Source organism: Megascapheus bottae, chromosome 2 (assembly GCF_031878675.1).
Source record: "Megascapheus bottae isolate mThoBot1 chromosome 2, mThoBot2.hap1, whole genome shotgun sequence".
Lineage (NCBI taxonomy): Eukaryota > Metazoa > Chordata > Mammalia > Rodentia > Geomyidae > Megascapheus > Megascapheus bottae.
Window position 1 is genome coordinate 90,611,382 of NC_143510.1, and position 23,975 is coordinate 90,635,356.

At 52.8% G+C, this 23,975-nt stretch overlaps 1 protein-coding gene and 1 pseudogene across 1 annotated transcript; one reads left to right on the top strand and one right to left on the bottom strand.

Annotated features, from left to right (window-relative positions):
- The first annotated feature begins 7,306 nt into the window (after window positions 1-7,306).
- On the top strand, window positions 7,307-21,925 carry Tab1 (TGF-beta activated kinase 1 (MAP3K7) binding protein 1). Its single transcript, XM_090328735.1, has 11 exons — window positions 7,307-7,625; window positions 8,991-9,127; window positions 9,406-9,559; window positions 10,352-10,438; window positions 10,844-10,982; window positions 11,857-11,970; window positions 12,280-12,391; window positions 15,395-15,539; window positions 16,945-17,167; window positions 18,859-19,021; window positions 20,596-21,925. The coding sequence occupies exons 1-11, from the start codon at window positions 7,587-7,589 to the stop codon at window positions 20,801-20,803; spliced, it is 1,521 nt and encodes a 506-aa protein (XP_090184861.1). The 5' UTR covers window positions 7,307-7,586; the 3' UTR covers window positions 20,804-21,925.
- On the bottom strand, window positions 13,742-14,501 carry LOC150067573 (large ribosomal subunit protein eL13-like; annotated as a pseudogene).
- Window positions 21,926-23,975: the final 2,050 nt, after the last annotated feature.

Sequence of the window (23,975 nt, forward strand, 5' to 3'; positions counted from 1 at the left end):
GCCATCTTCCCAGTTTCCATCCTGTCAGAGCTTCCTTTTAGTCTTCAAGGTATTCATTCAGTTTCTTTCACTACCAAGATACTCAGCCTTTTCATACCATAATGGGATATTCAAGCTGTGGCCTGAACTAGGCTTTGTGCACTTGTGCTGCCCTGGGCTTTGAGAGGAGTCCATGTGGGAACATCCATGCCCTCTTTTGAAGTGACACAGGCTGAGCCTCCCGTGTAAATGAATGGCCCCAGGTGTTGCAAAGCCCCTTGGGACCAAACACAATTGGATCACTGTGGAAGCTTTTCCTTCCTGAGCAAGACTGTTGGAAAGCCCCTCACCAAATCAAGCTGAATGCAGGCCCTCGGAAGCGGCCTTCTTAATTTCTGTTGGATTTTGTAAGCAATTCTTTGAATTGGGAAGGAGTCACAGTCCCTGTGTTTGCGTATGTGTGTGTGTCGGGGGGAGGGCTCTGCATTGAGAGTGCCAAGTGTGAGACGCCCCCTTCTCAGCTTCTCAAAGGCTTGTGCCCCCTGAGCTCATGAGCCTGGCATTTGGAGATGTGGGAGAAAGTATGCATCAGTGAGCGCAGGGGCGGAGGGTGGGTGGTTTGTGTGACTGGCAAATCCGTGACCTTTCCAAAAATTGTTCAGAAATGTGGAGGAAGGAGGAGACTTGGCAGACTTGTTCATAGACAGTGCTGTGGATGCTTGGTTTGTTTGATCTCTAGTGGAGATGGAGAGTGGGAGAACTCGCTCGGAGCTTGCCAGCCACAGCCCTGTAAGATCAAGTCAGGAAAGAATAATAACTGGCCACTTGTCCCCAAATCTGTCCAAGATGCCATGGGGACCACATTCCAGCAGGACCTGCCACTGAACAACACCCGAGCCACGTGAAAACCACGAGACTGAAGATGCCACGAATGCAAGGACATAGGTTTTTTTTGCGCCAGGCCTGGGGCTTGAACTCAGGGCCTGGTCACTGTCCTTGCCACTTGAGCCACAGTGCCACTTTTTCTGTGTATGTGGTTCTGGGGAATCGAACCCTGGGCTTCATGCATGCTTACCACTAGGCCACACTCCTTTCTTTTTTCCTAAGAAAAAGATGTACCATTAAACCACTAATTAACTTGTAACATTATCTCTAGTTACAGTAATTGTGGAGAATAGCAGGTCTTTAAGCCGGTGAGCAATACCATGGCATGGTGGTGGGAGAGGGTCCCATGTTTAACAGTCAGAGGATGGGGTGCCTATTATCATTGTGCAGCGCCTCAGAGTTCTCAAGGAAGGGGTGCTGTGCCTTGGCTTGTGTTCCCCCAGAGTCTGTGGCTCTGCGCATGGTCAGGGACAGCAAAGTAATCTGGATAATGACTTTTTTTTTGTCAGTCCTGGACTTGAGCTCAGGGTCTGAGCGCTGTCCTTGGACTTTCTCAAGGCTAGAGCTCTACCCCTTGAGCCTCAGCACCACTTCTGGCTTTTTTCAAACCCAGGTCTTCGTGCATGCTAGGCAAGCACTCTACCACTAGGCCAAGCTCCCGGCCCCTGATAATGACTTTTTGAAGCCTGTCCTCTTCTGTACCCTTCAGACTGCGCATGGTATGAAGACAAAGACTTGGTTGGATCTCGTGTGCTCTCCACACTCTTCTGATGTTTATTAATCAGAGTAGAACAGGCTTCAGCTGGGTCTGTGGCAGGCTGTAAGTTCAGTTTAGAGTAATCTTGTTTTGGTTTGGGTTTCTGTCTTTTAGGCATGACAGAGCATACTGGTTTTCCACTTAGGAATATTGGAAGGGTTTACATTGGAAATGAAATAGTTTGAGAGAAAAGTAGTGGCAATCTAGAGATAAACAGGAAGTGGGCAGTTTATCAGAGGCCATGTATGGCTGATTGAGGTTTGGGAAACCTGACGCTGGTACCGGCTAGATCTGACTGGGATTTTAGGGGTAGAGGGAACAGAGAAAGACAGAAAAAGGAAGGACTTGCCTTCATGTGCTTTTTTTTTTTCTTCTTCTATCTTTGTATACTTGCTTCTATCTATGTCTTGTTACAAGACGTGCTGACAGGAGCTTACTGCCTACAAGGGGCCACTACAAGCCAAGCAGGACCTTGCTGGGCAGGGAGCATGCATCTAGATATGTGTGCTTGTCTCTCATCGTATCTCTGGGGTCCAGAGTCTTTCCTTGTAGATTTGCTAGTCAGCCAAACCACCTGGCCCATTGCCTGTGCCCTCACTATTTTTTTTTTTTGCCATTCCTGGGTTTATGCTCAGAGAATGAGCACTATCCTAGGGTTTTCTCAAGGCTAGAGCTCTACCACTTGAGCCACAGCACCACTTCTGGCCTTCTTCTATGCATGTGATACCGAGGAATTGAACCCAGGTCTTCCTGCATGCTAGGCAAGCACTCTACCACTAGGCTAAACTCCCAGCCCCTGTGCCCTCACTCTTACTTACTGTTGCAAACTTTCTCCCAGGTCCCTAGACTATATGGGCTTTCAAGGAAGGCAGATTTTGGTGAAGAGTTACTTGCCTCCTCTGTTTGGTGTCAACCTCTTCTTCCAGAAGTGGGTTAGGTTCCTGCACCTTCTGTTCTGGGCACAGTTTTAGAAGTCATTTGGAAGGCTGTGCAGAAGGCTTTGTCTATACAGGGTAGGTAGACAGCTGGGTGAGATTGTTTGTCAAAGGGTGAGACTCAGAACTGTGTCAACTGTCTGAAAGGCTGAGATGAAAGCATTAAGATCTAATCCAACCTTAGATTTCAAGACCTTCCGGAGGACTGTGGTAGAGGACGCTGCATGCCAGACCCCACAGGAAGAAAAGCTGGCTATTTTAGTTGGCAGCAAGTAGGAATGTCCCCAGGGAGGCCAGCCACTCTTATGAGGGCTACTGATTTCCGTGTTGATTTTCTGACCTGCCAGCTGATTGCGTTTCTTTTTGTTGGTTGGTTGGTTGGTTCGTTTGAGATAGGGTCTCCTATATATTCCTGGCTGGCTGCAACTTGTGCTGTGGCTCAACCTGGCCTCAAAGTCCGGTCTTCCTGGGCACCAGTGGCTCACACCTATAATCCTTCCTACTCAGGGGTCTAAAATCTGAGGATCACAGTTGAGAGCCAGCCTGGGCAGACAAATCCCTGAGACTCTTATCTCCAGTTAACAAAAAGACTCAAGTGGTAGAAAGTATGAGTGAAAAAGCCACGCAAGAGCATGAGGCCCCATGTTTAAGCTTGAGTATCAGCACAAAAAACTGAAACAAGCCAGGCACAGTAGCTCATGCTTGTAATCCTAGCTACTCAGGAGGCTGAGATCTGAGGATTGTGGTTCAAAGCCAGCCCAGGCACTAAAGACCGTGAGACTCTTAATTCCAATTAATCACTAGAAAACAAGAAGTGGGAGCCAGGAGTTTGGCCTAGTGGTAGAGTGCTTGTCTACCATGCACGAAGACCCAAGTTTGATTTCTTGGTATCACACAGAAAAAAGCCAGAAGTGGTACTGTGGTTCAAGTGGTAGAGCTCTAGCCTTGAGAAAACCCAAGCACAGTGCTCAGGCCCTGGACTCAAGCCCAGGACTGGCAAAAAAAAAAAAAAAAAAAGAAAGAAAAAGAAAAAAAAGATAAAGAAAATGGGAAGTGGGGCTGGGGCTCCAGGGATAGGGCGGTATCTTTGAGCTGAAGAGCTCAGGCACAGCGCCCAGGCCCAGAGCCATGACCCATAAAAAAAAAAAGGAAAAAAACTAAAACAAATGAACTGTTGGGTGCCAGTGGCTTATTCCTGCAATCTGAACTACTTAGGGGCCTGGGATCTGAGGATCTTGGTTTAAAGTCAGTCTAGGTAGGGAAGTCTATAGGACAGTTATCTTCAGATAATCACAGAACGCTGGAAACGGAGCCTTGACTCAAGTGGTAGGTAGAATACTAGCCTTGAGCAAAAAAAAAGAAAAGAAAGAAAGAAAGAAAAAGCTCGGAGGGGTTGGGAGTGTGGCAGAGTGCTTACCTAGCATGCATGAAGACCTGGGTTCGATTTCTCAATACCACATACATAGGAAAAGCTGGAAGTGGTGATGTGGCTCAAGTGGTAGAGCTCTAGCCTTTTGTTGTTGTTGCTGGCTGTTAGCTGTTGGCTCTGGGCCTGGATGTTGTCCCTGAGCTCTTCAGCTAAAGGCTACCGACCTACCCCTTGAGCCCCGCACTACTTCCAGTTTTCTGTGGTTACTTGGTGATAAGTCTCATGGACTCTAATGCCCAAACTGGCTTTGAAATGGGACCCTCAGCCTCCTGAGTAGCTAGGATTACAGGCACCAGGCTTTAGAGCTCTAACCTTGAAAAAGCCCAAGGACAGTGCTCAGGCTGAGTTCAAGCCCCACAGCCAACACACTCACACTCTCTCCCCCCAAACCTATAATCTTCCTGACTCAGTCTCCCCAATGCTGGGATTACAGACATGTCACCATGCCTGGCTACTCAGTGCCTTTTCTTGAGTTAATGTTATTATTAACTCTCTAGAGTTTCCAGGTATACTTTGCTTTTCCTTTTCTTCCATTTGCTATCCTTTTTTGGCCAGTCCTGGGGTTTAAACTCAAGGCCTGGGTACTGACCCTGAGCTTCTTTTGCACAAGGCTAGCACTGTTCTGCCACTTGAGCCAGAGTACCACTTCTGCCTTTTTCTGTGTATATGGTACTGAAGATTCAAACCCAGGGCCTCATGCATACTAGACAAATACTCTACCACTAAGCTACATTCTTAGCCCATCCATTTGCTATCCTATCAGTGTTTTTTTCCTGTCTTAATCACCAGTGCTCACATCTTCATAATATTTTTTTTAAATCAAGTTAATTTTTATTTTTATTGTAACCTAATTGCTGCCTATCCCCCAAACAACAATTCATTTCTTGTAACTTGAATCTTTTTTTTTTTTTTTTGCCAGTCCTGGGCTTGAGCTCAGGGCCTGAGCACTGTCCTTGGTTTTTTTCTCAAGGCTAGAGCCCTACCACTTGAGCCTCAGCACCACTTCTGGCTTTTTTCTATGTATGTGGTACCGAGGAATTGAACCCGGGTCTTCATGCATGCTAGGCAAGCACTTGAACCACTAGGCCAAACTCCCGGCCCACATCTTCATAATATTAAATAATAAGGAGAGCAGGTAGCCTTGTTGTGTTACTCAGGAAAATGGAAATGTTTCTTCCCTTGTGCATCACAGTGAGTAAGATGCTGGAATTAGAAGTCACTAAAGTATACATTTAGAACTTAGCACAGTATCGGAGCCAGGTACTGGTGGCAGGAAAGTCTGTGAGAGTTGTTATTTTCTTCTTTTCTTTCTTGTCAGTCATTGGGGCTTGAATACGGAACAAGGAAACTGTCCCTGAGCACTGAGGTTTTTTTTTTTTCTTTTTTGCCAGTCCTGGGGCTTGAACTCAGGGCCTGGGCACTATCCCTGAACTTCTTTTGTGCTTAAGGCTGAAACTCTTAATACTTGAGCCATAGTACTACTTCTGGCTTTTTTTTTTTAATGTGTATGTGGGCTTCGTGCACGATAGGCAGGCACTCTACCACTAGGCCACACTCACAGTCCCTGAAATTCTTATTTCTAACTAACCAGCAAAAAAAGCTGGAATCGGAGATGTGATTCAAGTGGTAGAGTACTAGCCTTGAATGAAAAAACTAAGGAACAGCACCCAGGACTTGAGTTCCAGTCTCAATACCAGTACCCAGACACACACACACACACACACACACACACACACACACACACACACACACACACACACACACACACACACACAAAATAGGCATGGGTTATTAATGCTTAGCCTTTTTTTTTTTTTCTTCTTTTTTTGGCCAGTCCTAGGGCTTGAACTAGGGCCTTAACACTGGCCTTGGGCTTTCTCAAGACTAGAACTCTACCACTTGAGCCACAGCACCACTTCCAGCTTTTTCTATGCATGTGGTACCAAGGAATTGAACCTGGGTCTTCGTGCATGTTAGGCAAGCACTCTACCACGAGGCCAAACTCCCATTGTCATGCTTAGCCTTTTCTTATTTCTTATTTCTTTTTCTGAGACAATTTCACTGTGTAGCCCAGGCTAGATCCAAACTTGCTAGGCTGTCACAGCCTCTACAGTATTGATATTACAGGTGTGTGCTACCATACCCAGCTCCCAGCAAGACTTTTTCCTTTCTTCCTTCCTTCTTTCCTTGCTTCCTTGCTTCCTTTTTGTAGCTACAGAATGACTGATTCTAAACCATAGAATATCAAAGCAAGTACATTAGCCAGAACAATTTTGGAAAAGAAAAAAAAAAAAAGGAATTACACTATTGGTTTAAAGATTTACTGTAAGCCAGGCACTGGTGGCTCAGGCCTGTAATCCTAGCTACTCAAGAGTTTGAGATCTGAAGACTGCAGTTCAAAACTACCCTGAGCAGAAGCCAGCCCCTGAGACTCCAGTTATCTCCAGTTAACTACTCAAAAACCAGAAATAGCACTGTGGCTCAAGTGGTAGAGTGCTAGCCTTGAGCACAAAGAATCTCAGGGACAGTGCCCAAGCCTTGAGTATAAGCCCCACAACACACGACTTACTATAAAGCTAAAGCTAGGGGCCGGGAGTTTGGCCTAGTGGTTAAAGTGCTTTCCTAGCATGCATGAAGACCCGGGTTTGATTCCTCGGTACCACATATAGAAAAAAAAAAAGCTGGAAGTGGTGCTGAGGCTCACGTGGTAGAGCTGTAGCCTTGAGAAAGTCCAAGGACAGTGCTCAGGCCCTGAGCTCAAGCCCAGGACTGGCAAAAAAAAAAAAAAAAAAAAAAGTGTCAGGTAAAGCTAAAGCTACAGTAATAAAACTAAAGTAATAAAATGTGGTGTTGGTGGCGAGATATATATATATATATCAGCTGAATAGAACAGAGGCCAGAAATATCCTATGTAACGTGACTGGTTAATTTTTAACAAAGATTCAACAGCAATTTGATGAGAAAAGTATAACCTTTTCACCAGATGGTGTTCACACAATTGGACATCCACATTCAGGGAAAACAACCTAGACTTCCTACCTTTAACCAATATCAATCCGGACCACAGATATAGAACTATAACACCTTTTAGAAGGAAACCAAAGGTCTTTGTGACCTAGGGCTGGCTTGTAAGGGATTCTTAGTCATGACTCCAGAAGCAGGAATTATGGAAGAAAAGGATTGGTAAAATAGACAAAAAGCCTAGTCATAGAGTGCTTGCCTAACATGCACGAAGCCCTGGTTTTGATTCCTCGGTACCACATACATAGAAAAAGCCAGAAGTGGTGCTGTGGCTAACGTGGCTGAGAGCTACACCTCAAGGACTTTTTCACACCCCTGATAGCTTTAAACCACGATCCTCAGATCTCAGCTTCCTGAGTAGCTAGGATGACAGGCGTGAGCCATGAAAGCTTGGCTAGTGCAGCTCTTTAATAGTTACCAAACTCCTGAAACACCTAGAATGTTCTTCCCTGGATGAACAGACAAGTGGGCTGTGCAGGGCTGTGCCGTAGAACAGAGGCCTGCTGCACACTACTGATGTGTGTGCCACAGTACAGACAGATCTCATGGGCACAACCCTGAGCGAAAGAACCTGCCTCGAATGTCACATACTGCCTCATGTCCCTCGCCCAGAGAGCTGGTGAGCAGGGCCCAGGGGCTGGGGTAGTGGATGCCACAGGCACATTGGGAGGGAATGTTTAGATGGTGGGGTATGCTGCATCCCAAGTGTGACAGGAGTCACACGCTCTCAAGTGTGTCGACAGTCAGGCCGCTCCCCTCCACTATGTTAATTTAAAAATAAACTAGACTCCCACACCCCACAGAAGTGCTCCAGAAGGAAGGTACTAAAATAGATAAATACATCATAAAAGCAATAAAACGGAAAAACAATCCAGAAGGCAACTCCTTGTCATATAAGCAAAGAAACGAAATGACACAGAAGGTTGCAGCAGTGGTTTTCATGTACTTTTTTCTTTTTAGACCATTGCTAGTGATTTGTAAGATGTGCCCAATAGTGGTTTTTGTTTAAGACGTCAATAAAGCTTTCAATACATGTTTTAACTAATGGCCTTGAAATTGGACTTTATTCTTCCAGCCATTGAGTCTGTTATGAGCAGGTGAAGGAAGGTGGCAGGGATAGGGGTGTGTGCAGGGGTGGGGGGAGCATGTTCAGAGAGCGGCAAGTAGAGACCCTGGGCCTTGCTGCTGTCAGCACCCGGATGAGGCAAATGCTCAGGACAGCTTGCTAAATTCTGTCAGTATATGGGGCCCGGGCCTACACAAGTGTATGTGTGCTTCACGTGTTTGAGACCCTGCAGTGATAGTGCCTGGGCAGCTAGATTTGAGGTAGAACAGGAGTCAGATGAAGGTGGCCAGGAGAGAAGGTGCTTCTAGGCCCGGAGGACTCGCAGAGTTGCAAGGCAAGAAGAAACAGAGTTTGCGTGCATGACAAAGCAGGTGCATACCTGGCTGCAGGCACTGCTGGAAGTATGTGGCCAGGGAGACGGGAAGGCCCAGGGCCACGGAGTGGTGGAGACCAGCTTGCAGCTGGAGTGTCTCAAGACCTTGTGCTACCCGTCCTCCTGAAGCCTCAGAGGGAGCTATGTACGATGCAGACACCCCTGGCTGCGCTGGTCTGACGCTGTGAGGGCAGGGACTGCAAACTGCAGTTGCAGCTGGCGTCTATGGCGTGCTTTGGTTGTGACCTCGGTGAGAACCGTGAGAAGTGCGCAAAGAACTTCCCACAAGGGCTTTGCTTTATTTGTGTTTCGTAAGACAGCTCCATCCTAGAAACCACATGTGGCGCAACCCTGCTTTTTTTGTGTTTTAACGGGGTGTGTGTGTGTGTGTGTGTGTGTGTGTGTGTGTGGACTGGCCACAAAGACAGGAAAGCTTTCTGTAGGGGTTTCCTTGTACAAGGATTATTGCCTTCCAGAAAGGGGTAGAACCCTTTGGTTCCAGGGAAGGAAGGTGGCACTTCATGGTTTCCTGGCATCCCTCCCAGGAGCAGCAGGCAAGCTGGACGGATGACCTGCCACCTTGCCACCTCTCTGGTGTTGGCTCAGCCTCCAGCCGCAGCTATTCTTCTGATGGCAAGGGCATCGAAAGCCACCCTCTGGAGGACAACTGGCTCAAGTTCAGGTATGCTTGCCATGGAGGTCTGGGTGTGAGGCTTGCCCTCGATGTGACCCTTGACAGGCTGCCTCTCTCTGGTCCCTTCCACATCTCAGTGGAGGGCCTGCTTGGGGTATCGGGGAGGAGGGGAGGCAGAAGGTCCTAGCCACTGGGAAAGCATAGCCAAAGTAGTGGACCCAGGTGGGTACCTCAAATCCTCCCTGTCTTTAGTCTCCCCCAGTTCCTCTCTTCCTCCCCAGTCCAAGCCTCTGGGCTTAGGCCTCTTTACACCCTCCCTCCACCAGGAGCGAGAACAATTGCTTCTTGTATGGTGTCTTCAATGGCTACGATGGCAACCGGGTGACCAACTTTGTGGCCCAGCGACTGTCGGCAGAGCTGCTGCTGGGCCAGCTCAATGCTGAGCACACCGAAGCCGACGTGCGGCGGGTACTGTTGCAGGTAGGAGCTCCGGGTAGCTGCCGCGTCACCCAGCTGACTCAGGTGGGTGACAACCCACCTGGGCCCTGGGCCCCGTTACTGTGAATGTGGCTGGAGTTTGTCGTCCAGAAGCTGTTAGCTTCTTTCCCCTCACTGAGATGCAGATCTGGGAGCAGCCCCTGGTACAGGGGCACCTCATCCATCCCCCAGAGCTGAGGGGCGAGCATGGGACAGTAGTCCTGTAGGACCGGCAGTCTGGCTCTGGAGGAGGCACTGCTGGAAAGGGAGGAAGGGAGGCCTGGAGGAGACCCCCACTGCCTGGCTGTGGCCTTGCTGCCTGCTGATGTCTTGGGGGTTTCCTCCTGCAACCATGAGGATGGCCCAGCCTGTTCTTGTCCTCTTGGGCCTCTGGGCTTCTGTGCAGTGACTTGGCAGCACCCACTCCTCGAAAGCGGTCAGCATCACGGTGAGCAGGGCCCTGGCACAGCTTGACAGAAGCCTTCAGGAAGAGACGCCAGTGCTGAGTGGAGTGCTGCCTGCGTGGGGCATCACCTGGCTGCAGGTGACACAGCTGTAGATGAGCCCAAAAGGGCAGAGCCACTGCAGCGCCACGCCCGGCTCTGCTCTGGGCTCTTAAGTCCCTTTGGGTACAGCCTGAGCTGAACTCCTGCCTCTGATGTTCAAGAAGCCCCAGAGCTGACGCATGTGGCACTGGGTCACTGTGGATGCAGTACCTGTTGTGTTCTCCCAGGGCATCGCAGTGGGAGGTGACTGGTGTCTGAGCTAGCCTTTGCCTCCTCTTGTGTCCCAAAGGCCTTCGACGTGGTGGAGAGGAGCTTCCTGGAGTCTATCGATGACGCGCTGGCCGAGAAGGCGAGCCTCCAGTCCCAGCTACCAGAGGTAACCTCCCCACCTGCACCCGGCCAGATGTCAAGGCCTGATTCTGCCAGACGCCGACACACCTGCCATGGTCATACGCCAAGCATGGACACAGCAGGGCCGAGACAGCAGGAATCATGGGAGTCTTGGGAAGCTCCTATGGCCTGCGGTGGGTAGACAGGTTTTTTCTGAGACCCAGCTTTGGGTTTCAGTGACAGGGAAGTCAGGCCTTTCCAGGTCCCATGGTCCCAGGCTTCGGTCTCATCCCTTGCCAGCAGCTCCTGGCTTTCCTGGACAGGCCTCTGTCCTGGCCATGGCATGGCCATCTGTCCGTGCTCTGGGCTGTCACATCCTGTTCTCAGGGAGGGGAAGGGCTGGGGTGGTCCTGGAGCGTCTGCCTGCCTGACTCTCTGTTGCTGGGTGCAGGGGGTCCCGCAGCACCAGCTGCCTGCTCAGTATCAGAAGTTCCTGGAGAGACTCAAGGTGCTAGAGAGGGAGATTTCCGGAGGCGCCATGGCTGTCGTGGCAGTGCTTCTCAACAACAAGCTCTATGTGGCCAATGTCGGTGAGCTGCCTACTGTCCCAGCCCTGGAGAGGGGAGGTCAGACGGGAGTGGAGCCCGCCCTTGTGGTCTGCGTTCCAGACACATAGAACCTTAGCGGCAGAGTGTCCTGCAGCCACTGGACGTGTGTCCTCCTTCCACAGTGTGTCAGTGCCAGCCACAGCAGCCAGGAGGAGGCTAGACTGGATGAGCAGACGTCCTGGCTTTTGGCCTCACTCTGCCACTGACTGGCTTGTAGGCTAGGATGGGCCACAGTCCGGATTTGAAGTGGCATCCAGTTGAGGTTGTGTGTGTGGCATACCTACTCAGCATTCCACAGACAGCAGCGAGCTGGGGGGCGAGGGGAGGGGGGCTGAACATGTGACTGATGGAAAAAGGAAGGGCTGTGTGGGAAGCAGAAAAGTCTGTCGAGAGTGCAGGTCCCTTACTGTAGGGACTCTGCCGGCAGAGACCTCTCAGGCTCCCCTCCATCTTCCTCCATTTCTTAGGCTTTGTCAGGCAGCAGTGTCCAAAACAGAACAAGAGATGAGTAGTATTTAGTGGACCGCCGCATCCCAGCAATTGTGGCCGATTCTATTCCCTCTATTGCCTTTTGTCCCCAAATTTTTGTGAAGTAAACCCCAGACATTGTGGTGTGGTGTCCCTTCTAGAGAAGAGCTGTCTTTTGTACACAGACAATCCTGTGACTGTCGCCCTTGCTCTGAGCTCCTTAGCCTTTCTGGCAGCCTGTGTTAGAAGCCTGCCTTCCTTCCCTTCTCTCTCCCAGGGGCCGCCGCCTCCCCCTCCCCCTCCCCCTCCCCCTCCCCCTTCTCCTCCTCCTCCTCCTCCTCCTCCTCCTCCTGCTAGTCGTTGCTTAGCTGCTCACATTGAACTACAGGTACGAACCGGGCACTTCTGTGCAAGTCCACAGTGGACGGGCTGCAGGTGACCCAGCTGAACATGGACCATACCACGGAGAATGAGGATGAGCTCTTCCGCCTTTCCCAGCTGGGTGAGCAGCGGATGCGGGGCTGAGGGTAGTGTGAGGGGACTGACCCCCGCACCCCTCATGTGCTCTTCTTGGGTGGCCAGGGAGAGGGGTAGAAGGGCTGGGAACTTAGGTCTGTGACCAGCCTGCCTGGGGTGCCACCATGCATGGAGGGGGGGCCAGGCTGGGGAAGAAGCAGCTACTCATTATGGCACCCCGCTGTTGTCTCCCTTTCCTGTCCCTTGTTTGCATAGCAAGTCCCCCCCCCCCTTTTTAATTTGTCAGAACCAGGATTGGTTCTATAGGAATGCCTGTTCTGTCTCTTCCTGGTAGGTTTGGATGCCGGAAAGATCAAGCAGGTGGGCGTCATCTGCGGGCAGGAGAGCACCCGGCGCATCGGGGACTACAAGGTCAAATACGGCTACACTGACATTGACCTGCTCAGGTGGGTGGCCAGCAGCAGCCCCAGAGAGCTGGGGCCAGAAGCAGATCCCAATCTGCAGAGAAAGGAGTTGTTGAGGCTCAAGGAGACACTTTTCCCCCACCCAGGGTGGCAGGTGTGCAGTAGGGCCTGGGCCAGCAGACCAGAAGTTGGGTCCTATAGTGCTAGGCTGGCGAGGGATTAAGGAAGGGAGCTGGGCCGAAGCCAGGGCAGCAGTAATGTCACAAGACCTGGCAGGACAAGTAGGAGGTAGCATGAAGAGGCGGGTGGATAGGCAGGCCATTGGTGTGTTGGTCACTGCTGCCCATGACTGGCGGCAGGGCAGAGCTATGAGATGGGTTGTCGGCCTTCCCCCAGAGATGCTGCCTTCTGCCATGATGTCCAAAGCTCCGTTGTGCTTAGCTTTGTTGTGGCCAGCCTATACCATTCCTGACACACAGCCTTCTGGTCACCATTTGCTCAGACCCTCACACAAGGTCCTAAGTGGAATCGGAGTCGTGGAGGCATCAGGTAGCCTGCCCGGTCATAGGCCTGGTGATGGATTGAGGCAGGACTTGAATTGGGCAGCCTGCATTTGGAGCATGTATCCTTAATGGTTGGGTAGTTATGCATGCAATATTTGCGGGATGCCGGCCACAGCATTTATGTGCCTGGGCTGCAGGAACTTTACCAAAGACCCCATCAGCAAGGCTTCGTTAAAACTCACGTGAGCCGGGCGAGGTGGCTCACGCCTGTCATCCTAGCTACTCAGGAGGCTGAGATCTGAGGATCAGGTTCAAAGTCAGCCTGGCACTACAAAGCTGGTGAGACTCTTATCTCCAATTAATCATCAGAAAACCAGAAGTGGTGGTGTGGCTCAAGGGGTAGGGAGGTAGCCTTGAGCTGAAGAGCCCAGGGACAACACCCAGGCCTAGAGTTCAAGTCCCATGACCGACCAAAAAAAAAAAAAATACTCCTCACCAGCCATTCCCAGGATTTAGGCAGTTTTGGATCGTTGTCCTTAATTTGTAGGATTTTCTTTGATCTGTGTGTGAAAGGGCCAGGGCAGTGTAGTGACGGCAAGTCTTCCATCCCGGCAAGCCAGGAAACCCTGCTGAGGCTGCCAGTTTCTTGTGTGTCTACACATGTTCACACACACACAGTTGCCTCTGGGTGTACTTCTTGGGAGCTTAAGATAGGGACAGCCCCCCAAAATACCTACATATACACTCTGTACACACTCCCACGGGTCTGCCCCATGCTTTGCTTGCTTGCTTGCTTGCTTGCTTGCTTGCTTTCTTTCTTTCTTTCTTTCTTTCTTTCTTTCTTTCTTTCTTTCTTTCTTTCTTTCTTTCACAATATTCCAACATGGTTTTATTTTTTCTTTTCAACATCCTGTTCTGCAACCTCCTTGGCCCTTTTAGCTCAGACGGCCCTTTTAGCTCGGACACCGAAGAGCCAGGCGTTGGCCTGGGCCATTCGAAGACTGGCAAAAGCCTTGACGTTCTCCTCCTCCATGATAGCTCTTGCTTTCTCCTTTTTCTAGACGTAGCGGGTGGGCATCACTGGTCCCGACAGCTGGGCAGCCAATTTGAGTTCTCCAGCAGAGCTGTCTCCCTTCTTAGGGGCTGAGGACCTCCGGGGGAGGAGGAGGAGCTTGGAGTGGTACTCCTTCAGTCACTGCACATTGGCCTGCAGAGGCTCAGTGGATTTGTTCGCCAACTTGGGTCTACAGAGATACCAATGGTTGGGGCCACCTTTTTGTGAATGCCGGCCACCCGCAGCTCCTCCAGGCTGAAGCTCCTGCCCGCTTGGACCTTGGTGTGGTGCCTCACCATGGGGCACCTGACTATAGGCCAGATGGGGCCGGACGTGGGGCGCAGGGCAATGCGTGGCGCTTTGGCCTGCCGAGCCTTGCGTCTGTGGCCACACACCGCTGCCAGTCCTTGTGGAAGTGGGGCTTCAGGATCATGCCATTCCGGCTGGGCGCCCTGGCTACCTCCTGTACCGGAGAACTGCTGAGCGGAGTGCTTTTCTTTCTTAACCACCTATTGCAGTCTGATGTACATAGGGACATACTTTCTGTGTGCAGCTTGATGAGGCTCTGTTTACATGAGTGATGCCCCTCGCACATCTGCACACCTGTACCCAAGTGCAGCCCCTGGGATTCCAGCCCCTGGCGGGCCTCAACCGCTCAGCCCAATCCTCAGGGTGTTTCCACTTTGTCTTCAGGGTGTTGCGTCAGGAGTCTCCTCACTTCCCTGTGCACGTGCTGGAGATTTCTGGGACTTAGCGCAGCACACTAGCAAATGGTGTCTCTCCACAAGGCCTATTTGTGGCCTTCACTGGTGTGGATATCTGTGAGTGGGCTTTCTTCTTCTTTTTTTTTTCTTTTATGACAGTACTGGGTTTGAACTCAGAGGTTTAGATTTGCTTGGCTTGCTTCCTCAGTAGGTATTTACTACTGCGTCTCACCTCCATAGAGCAGGGGGCTTTTCTGTAGCCTTCTCTCTTGCTGTTCTGCCCCACCCTTACCAGGCTCCATAGACAGGTGGCACCAAACAAGGATTCTGACATTTGACCTTGGCCATCCTTACCCCAGAGCACGCCAGCTTTCCTGGCTCTTTTTTTTTTTTTGGTGGATCACGTGGCTTGAACTCTGGGTCTGGGTGCTGTTCCTGAGCTCTTCAGCTCAAGGCTATTGCCCTACCCCTGAGCCGTAGCCCCACTTCCCATTTTCTAGAGGTTAATTAGAGATAAAAGAGTCTCACATTCTTTAGTGCCTGGGCTGCTTTTGAACCACGATCTTCAGATCTCAGCCTCCTGAGTAGCTAGGATTACAGGCGTGAGCCATCAGCTCTGGCACTTCTTTATTTCAGCCCTGCCCTCAGGTCAGCTCTGATTGTCTCTTTTCCTCTTACAAAGTCAGTGTTTTATTGTACATTCAGGGTGTAGATTCTCCCTGCAGCAGAAGCAGTCTCTGCCTGGTGGCCTTTCCACGCCAAAGTCCTCCACTCTCTTCCACAGTGCCGCCAAGTCCAAACCCATCATCGCTGAACCAGAAATCCACGGGGCACAGCCACTGGATGGGGTGACTGGCTTCCTGGTGCTGATGTCCGAGGGACTCTACAAGGCCCTGGAGGCTGCCCATGGGCCTGGCCAGGCCAACCAGGTGAGCCGCACACAGCACTGGTCACCAGTGCTCAGGTATCAGGCCTGCTTGCCACAGCAGTGGCAGATTTCCTCACCTCTGCAGTAGGGAGGGCTCTGCTCTTGTCGGGGGCTGTGCTGAGGTCAGGCACAGCAAATGGAGGTACTGAATCAGCAAGGAACAACATGTTTCTCCTTCACTGTGGCACAGGTGGCAAGAAGTCGTCACTCGAGTGTGACCTCCAGGCAGGTCTCAGTGTCATGTGCTGGGAACACAGGCGTGTGCCGCCATGTCTGCCTCAGCTCATCCCTTTTGCTTTCTTGGCAGCACTGGGGATTGAATTTAGAGCTTTGCATTTGCTGGGCAAGTGTTCTGCCACTTGAGCCCACGTTATTTTGCCTTTAGTTTGTGTTTAGATAGGCTTGTATATTTTTCCCAACGATGGTCAAATCCTTCTACCTCTGCCTCCTGACAAGCATATGCCACCACACCCAGCTTGTAGTGGTAGCACAGAGGACCTGTGGCTTCCTTCCATGTAAAGCAGGGAACTCAGGTGGATCCCGACCCGCTGGCTGGTGGAGTTGAACCTGACTCCAGGTCCTTTCCCCTCACGTGTGTCTGCCCTCTGCCAGTCCTCCTGTAAAGAACCATGATTTTTTTTCCCCCCTTTTTCTTTGCTTTTCATGGTAGACTTATCCAGTGGCATCTACTAGGTTCTAGAACATGATGGTCAAGAGACTTCTATAAGAGCAGGGCTACTGTCTCCACTTTGCATCTCTACTTCCTGGCAATAGCTGGCATGTCTGGCCTTCAGGAAGTTGTTTGGTCTTGGTTTTGCTTTGTTTTGTTTTTGGCAGTTGTTGTAGGGCTTGAACTATGGCCCAGGGCGTTGTCCCTGAGCTCTTCAGCTCAAAGCTACCATTCTACCCTTGGGCCTGGGGGTTGTCTATGAACTCTTCAGTGCAAGGCTACTGCCCTACCCCTAGAGCCATAGCCCTACTTCCAGTTTTCTAGTGGTTAATTGGAGTCTCAGGGACTTTAGTCCCCGGGCTGGCTTTGATCCTTGATCTTCAGATCTTAGCCTCCTGAGTAGCTAGGATTACAGATATAAGCGACCACGCCTGGCTGGCCTTCAGGAAGTTTGTGTGAGAAAGGGTGCCTGGTAATGGCCATTCACATGGCCCTTGTTAGCACTGTATAGATGGCTCAGGTTCATCACACTATGTTACTCCTGTAATAACCCCGGGAAGTGGTCCATTTAGAGGTATGGAAGCCAACTTCCCTCACTCAAAAATTCTGAAGGTCTTGAAAAGCTCAGATTGCAAAGTTGGCAGTTCGGGACTTCCTTCACATGCTGGGTCAACAGGGTCCTGGAATTGTGGCCTCCCCTTTCCCTTCTCACCACCTCCATGGTCCTGTCCTCCAGGAGATCGCCGCAATGATTGACACTGAGTTTGCCAAGCAGACCTCTCTGGACGCAGTGGCCCAGGCTGTGGTGGATCGGGTAAAGCGTATCCACAGTGACACCTTTGCTAGTGGAGGGGAACGCGCCAAGTTCTGCCCACGGCATGAGGACATGACCTTGTTGGTGAGGAACTTCGGCTACCCACTGGGAGAGCTGAGCCAGCCCACACCAGCTCCGGCCCCAGGTGCGTGTGCCATGAAGCTGTGGCCTCACTGCTTGGCATCTGTGAAGCAGGAGGCCCAGCTTTGAACGGTTCTGACTGGCGCACTCACTTCCAGACTCTGCACTGCATGGCCTCTGTATAATGAGGAGGATGGTACCTTTTGAAGACCTGACTCATGAGCACACAGTACAGGCCTCAAGTCGCATGCCTGGCTCTGGCTCTGGCTCTGGCTCTGGCTCTGGCTCTGGCCCTGGCCCAGTCGACTGGGCAGATATTTTACTTTTTTACTCTCTATTCTCTGTCTTTCTCTTTCTCCTCTCCTTTTCTTGTCTCTTCTCCCCTCCCCCACCCCCGCCCCCGCCTCCATTTTTGTGTATTTTTTAATGCCAGTTCTGGGGTTTGAGCCCAAGGCCTGGTTGATCTCCCTGAACTCCCCCCCCCCCCCCCCCAGTCCTGGGGCTTGAACTCAGGACCTGATCATTACCACAGGGCTTTTCTCAAGGCTAGAGCTCTATCACTTGCCAGCTTTTTTCTATGAATGTGATAGCGAGGACTCGAACTTTGGTCTTCCGTGCATACTGGGCAAGCACTCTACCACTAGGCCAAACTCTTGGCCCTCCCTGACCTTTTATACTCAAGGCTATGGGGCTTTTTTTTTTTTTTTTTTTTTTTTTTGTGGGTCATGGGGCTTGAACTCAGCCTGGGCATTGTCCCTTAGCTCTTCAGCTCAAGGCTACCGCCCTACCCTTGAGCCGAGCCCCACTTCCCATTTCTTAGAGGTTAATTGGAGATAAGAGTTTCAGGTCTGGGACTGGGAGTTTGGCCTAGTGGTAGAGAGCTTGCCTAGCATGCATGAAGACCTGGGTTCGATTCCTCAGTACCACATACACAGAAAAAGTCAGAAATGGTGATGTCACTTAAGTGGTAATGCTCTAGCCTTGAGAAAGCTCAAGGATAGTGCTCAGGCCCTGAGTTCAAGTACCAGGACTGGCCAAAAAAAAAAAAAGAGAGAGTCTCAGGTCCTTTTGTGGTGGCTTTGAACCTTGATCCTCAGATCTCAGCCTCCTGAGTAGCTAGGATTATAGATGTGAGCCACCATGCCTGGCTATGAGGTTCTTCTTACCACTTGAGCCACAGCTCCACTTCTGACTTTTTGATGCTTAATTGGAGATGGGAGTCTCTGTAGATTTTCCTTCTTAGACTGGTCCTCAGATCTCAGGCTCCAGAATAGCCAGGATTGTTGATGTGAGCCACTGGCACTGGACCCTTTTCCCTCTTTTTTTTTTTTTTTTTTTTTTTTTTGCCAGTCCTGGGCTTGAACTCGGGCCTGAGCACTGTCCTTGGGGTTTCTCAAAGTTAGAGTTCTACCACTTGAGCCACAGCACCCATTTCTGGCTTTTTTCTATGTATGTGGTGCTGAGGAATCGAACCCCAGTCTTCATGCGTGCTAGCAAGCACTCTACCACTAGGCCATGCTCCTGGCCCTTGCAGCTGTATTTTTAGTGGGTCAGCCTCAGTGAGGTGTAGACTTCTGTGAACTAAGCTGTGCTGGGGGAGAGGGGGGGAAAGCTGAGCTGTCACCTACCCTTCCTCAGCCCAGCTTCCCCCACTCTGCTCCTACACTGCTCAATGGGTCCAGGGCCAGTGGGGGCTTGGGGAGCCTCTCAGCCCAGAGAAGCAATGTCCCCTTGCCTGTTTTCTTCCTCCCACAGCTGCAGGGGGCCGTGTATACCCTGTGTCCGTGCCCTACTCTAGTGCCCAGGGCACCAGCAAGACCAGTGTCACCCTGTCTCTTGTCATGCCGTCCCAAGGCCAGATGGTGAATGGGGCCCACAGCTCTTCCACCCTGGATGAGGCCACCCCCACCCTCACCAAGTAAGCCATGGCGCTGCCCTGTGCCTCTCCACGTTCCCATCTCCCCCCCTTGGGCAGCACAGATGTTTCTGGTGAAGCTGGACCTGGTGGGTCCGGCTGGCTGGAGGAGAGGGATCTGTCATCCTCTGTCAGGCCACATTCTTGCTTTGGACCCATGTAGGCTCTCTTGTTCTTGTGGCCTAGGCTAGACCTGGCCATGGGCTTCTAGTCGGGGACTATGGGGTCTGTGGGGGGCCATTGCCGCTGCCCTGCACCCACCACTGCTCTCCCCAGTGTCCATGTCGCTTTCAGCTTTGAAGGGTTTGTCTGGTTTAAGGGAGGGGGCATTGGGAAGGGAGGGTGGGGTTGGGTAGGAGCTGTACCAGGGAGCTGTAGGCAGACCTGTGGGACAGGTCTGTTGTCAGCACCCCCTCCCTGCCCTCACTGGAGGAGGGATCTGGTTTCCACATTCCAGCCCTGCAGGATCCCACACCCAGCCCATCAGGATGGGGCAGGCTGGATGCGGCCAGTTAGAATGGCCCCCATCTGCCTCTGCCTGCCCAGGGCCTGCCTTCTGCCTGAGACCTGCTGCTACCACTGTGGCAGGAAGAGGCTGCCTGACAGCCGGGAGTCCCAGAGCCACGGCATCTCAAGCCGACCTCGAATGGGGTCAGCCTGTCCTCTCCTCGCCCCACCCCTGCCCCAGGAAGCCACCAGCTGCAGCTGCATCCACACAGCTGATCACTGTCCCACAGTGCAGCTAGCATGCTGCTCTGCCTCACTCCCCAGGCCTCCAAGGCCTCTTCCGTCCCCTAGCTGAGTGATAGTTGGGTCCCACCTGGCCCAGCCTGAGCTGGTGCTATGGGTGCTGTGGGCTGGCAGGCAGGGGTCAGTCTCCACCCAATCCATGAGAGGCAGAAAGTTTTCTGGAAGAGGGGTCTTGCTGGCCTATAGTCCAGGGCTGAGATTCAAGTGGCTGCTCTATAGCTCAGGGCCTCAGGACTTCCCTGACACAGGAAGGTCGCCATGCATGGCTGCTCAGCACGACACTTACCTTCTGTCAGCTTAATGAGCCACCTGTAGCCAGTGCCAAAATACACTTGAAGGTTTGGCATAATGGTACCCCCTGCAGTCCCAGCACTCAGGCTGAAGCAGGAGGATCCTGAGTTTGTGGCTGCCTAGGCAACATAGAAAGACCCTGTCTTAAAATCCAAACCCGGGGCTGGGAGTTTGGCCTAGCAGTAGAGCGCTTGCCTAGCATGCATGAAGACCTGAGTTCGATTCCTTGGTACCACATATGTAGAAAAAAGCCAGAAGTGGTGCTGAGGCTCAAGTGGTAGAGCTCTGCCCTTGAGAAAGTCCAAGGATAGTGCCCAGGTCCTGAGCTCAAGCCCAAGACTGGCAAAACAAACAAACAAAACTGAAAAAGCAATGCATTTGACCTCCTGTCGGTCCCTAAGAATATCTGGCCCATTGGCTCTTACGGCCATCTTTGATAGGCAGCTGGCCCACTGGAGGTCGGGCTCGGTCCTCAGGCTGGAAGCTGAAGTGCCCTGCCTCAGGTGTCCTGCTGACTCCCTTCCCTCCTTCCACAGCCAGAGCCCGACCCTGACCCTGCAGTCCACCAACACACACACGCAGAGCAGCAGCTCCAGCTCGGATGGGGGCCTCTTCCGCTCCCGGCCGGCCCACTCGCTCCCGCCAGGTGAGGATGGCCGCGTGGAGCCCTATGTGGACTTTGCTGAGTTTTACCGCCTCTGGAGTGTGGAGCATGGCGAGCAGAGTGTGACGACAGCACCATAGCCTGTGCAGGGCACGCAGCCAAGCCAGGCCACGGACGGAGTGTGTGGGGATGGCCCTGGCACTGGATCAGGGCCTGTGCTAGGGGCCTGGGCACGTCCCACCTCATGTACCAGGCTCTGTGGTCTGTGGAGCTCACGGTGTGGGCTCTGTGGCTTGTGAGCTCCTGGCCACCACACAGGCTGGTAGCCAGGCCCCTGGGCAGCCTCAGCCAGCACCATGGCTGTTTCTCAGAGCAGGGGTCCAGACGTAGATACTGGCTGGTCTGCAGGCCACAGCAGGCTCCTTCCACCTTGTGAGACAGGGAGACCATGTGGACCCACAGTGCCAGCCAGATGGCCTGCTTCCTCACGGCCACCTCAGGAACAGCCCCTGGGCGTTGCCAGTGCCCTCCATCTCTGACTATGCCCGCAGTCTCTGAGCTTGCAGCCCACGACCCATTGATGCATGAATTCATGCAGGAAGGGGTGAGATTCTGGAAGGCCACAGGAGCAGGTTGGGTGTAAAGGACAGAGAACTGGCTGAAGAGGCACTGGGCCTCAAGCCACCAGAACAGAGTGAGCTGGTGGCTGGGCATCTCCAGGGGCACAGGAAGTGAGCTGGGCCACCCAGCCGCTGTTTCTGCAGGCCCCATTCCTCCTCCATGCTGGTGCTGGGGTTTGGCTGGACTGCTTCTAGGTGGCAGCCAGAGGTGACACTCGGGGCTGGCGGCCCAGTTAAGATAGGAAAGACTGGGCAGTGGCTGTAAGGGAAGGGGGTCCTTGGAATCCTGGCTGGAACAAAGCCTAGAATCCTGGGCTTTACAGGTGCATATGTTATTTCTAAACAGGGAGGGGAGGACAGGCCAGCCAGGCCCTGAGCTAGACCACTCGCAGGCTCTGTGGGGTCCACAGAAGAGGCAGAAGCCACTCCTCACCCTTGTCCAGCACTCAGTGGGGAGCTGGGGTTCAAGCCTGTGGCCTCATGTGGTGTACGGCTCACAGGATACAGCTGCCCTCCACCTCTCCCCACTGTGGGGCCACAGGAAGTCAGGACGCGATGTTGTCCTTGCTGTCTGCAAAGCCAAAGGCCAGTTCCGGAGCCAGAGCCCCCTGCTCGCTTGGGCCTGGAGTCCATTTCCGTGAAGCAGCAGTTCTGGAGACGCTGCACCAAGAAGCCGAGGAAAAGGGAGGACTATCATTGGCCCTGGTTGTCCTCGCCTGCAAAGCCATCTCTGTCCTGCCAGCCCACGGATTTCGGGGACGTGGTACTGTCAGGGGAGTGCCTGGTGCTCTTACTCTAGAAATGGGATCGTGTTTGTTGCTCATGCAATAAGGAAACATGGTGTTCTCTGCCATCCTGCTGCGGTATCTCCCTCCTGTAGCCTGGCTGCCTGGTAAGCCACCGCCTGCTGCTCAGTGGGGAAGGTTGAGAACCAGCCTGGTCAGGTTGGTAAGATTTGAACCAGGCCTCCCGGGGCATCTGCACTGTTGTCCTGTCCACCCAGCTGCGGGGGTCAGCAGAACCGCATACCAGGCCCTGCTGCCTGCACGGCTGCCATGCCACCCCCACTCTAGGCCTGCAGATGGCAGGGTGACTGCACAGGGTTTGGGTCACCAGGACAGAGGCCCCCACCTCTCACCACCTAATTGGCTTCGTTTGGTGAAGGATGTCCCACAAATACTAGTGCACACGCCACTCCCTGCCCCGTGGGACGCAGCTCAGCCCTGTTCAAGAAGCGTTTGCAACAAGCGGAAGGCTGTATGCTCAGGAACAAAGCCAAGCTGTGTGTGGTCAGAGGGTCCTCATACTCCCTCCCCTTGGCCGGACCAGGGCTTTTGACAGAGGCCTCCACCTGCAAAGCCTCCTTTCAGAATCTGCCCCTCCTCAGCTCTCCCAGCCATGCTATCCTGTGAGTGACACAGGTTCAGCCATGTTGCTGGTCACAGGTGGCCACTGACCAGGCCCTGGGCCTTCTCCGTCAACTGCTCTGCCCTAGGTATGTGGGGCTTTAGCATTGCTCTGTAGTCTGTGCCCCCAGGAGCTGGCCAGTCTCCTGGGGACAAGTGGAAGGCCTCTGTCAGCTCCATTTCCCTTTTGTGGAGGCGGAGGATTATAAGAGCCAAGGATCAAGACCACATAAGATGCCACACAGCCAGCACTGCTACAGCCACCTTACTGCCCCACACCCAGCTCTGTCTCACATCTGGGGGCACATGGGTGGGGGTCCCTCCTGGGCCCCAGAGACTGGGGCAGATAACAGAAGCTGCACCTGGCCAGTGAAGACATCTTGCCCCTCTCAGTTTTCAGCCCAGGTTTGACCGACGTGCAGGCCTGGAGCAGACCAAGATGGAGCCAATCCCTAGGCCCCGCTCCAGGGCCCAGGCCAAAGCAGGCAGGTGGGAGCCTGACTCCAGCCCTGAGCCGGCTGGCCCCTGGTTCCCCGGCTGGAGATGGCCCTTCCAGGAGAGGCCCTCATGGGTGACCCTCGCCTGAAGACGCCCTGGTAGATGGAAGCCCTGCAGCCCTCTCCAGAGGAGAGGCCCCTTCGTGTCCCCTGGGTCTCCACACAAGTGCTACCTCCTGGGGGAGGCGGGTGGGCCACCTCTGCTCACCTCTGGTGAGGTGTGGCCAGTGGGCTTGCTCCTTTATCCCAGTGCTCTCTCTGGCTGCAGGCTGTCCCTTACCACACCCTCCCAGTCCGCCCCCAGGTCAGCATCAGGCCTCTGTGCCCCTCCCCCAAATTTAGTGACTAGGAGGGAGGGTTGGCCCTGGGACCCCAACTCATCCAGCAGTCTTGGGTGTTGGCATCTGCAGGTGTGAGAGGAAAAGGCCCCCCGAGCCCTGAGCACGTGGGGTCCAGCATTGGAATGAGGCACATGACACCCACACTCGTGTCTGTGGAGACCCAGCCAGTGCTTGATGTGTAGCAGGGGCTCAGCCAGTGTCCCCCCCAGAGGCAGCAAAACCCGGATGGAGGCCTTGGCCAGGCTCCTGAACGTTTCCTCTCACACACAGTCTCGTGACTCACCCTTCCAGGTCATGATTTTTAAACCAAATTAGAGCATCTCCCTGCCAGTGCCCCCACGGGGGTGCCACGAGCATGCCCTTCCACTCAAAGGTGACGCCAGCCCCAGACAGACACTTGACATTTCTAAGAACCAGGGCGGCCTCATCTGAGGACAGACTGTCTGGC

Excerpts from the sequence above, each read along its gene's own strand:
- Tab1 (XM_090328735.1), top strand. The coding sequence starts at position 7,587 with ATGTCACATACTGCCTCATGTCCCTCGCCCAGAGAGCTG. Across the intron at positions 9,128-9,405 it reads GACAACTGGCTCAAGTTCAG|GAGCGAGAACAATTGCTTCT; the intron begins GTATGCTTGCCA and ends TCCCTCCACCAG. Across the intron at positions 19,022-20,595 it reads GCCACCCCCACCCTCACCAA|CCAGAGCCCGACCCTGACCC; the intron begins GTAAGCCATGGC and ends CTCCTTCCACAG.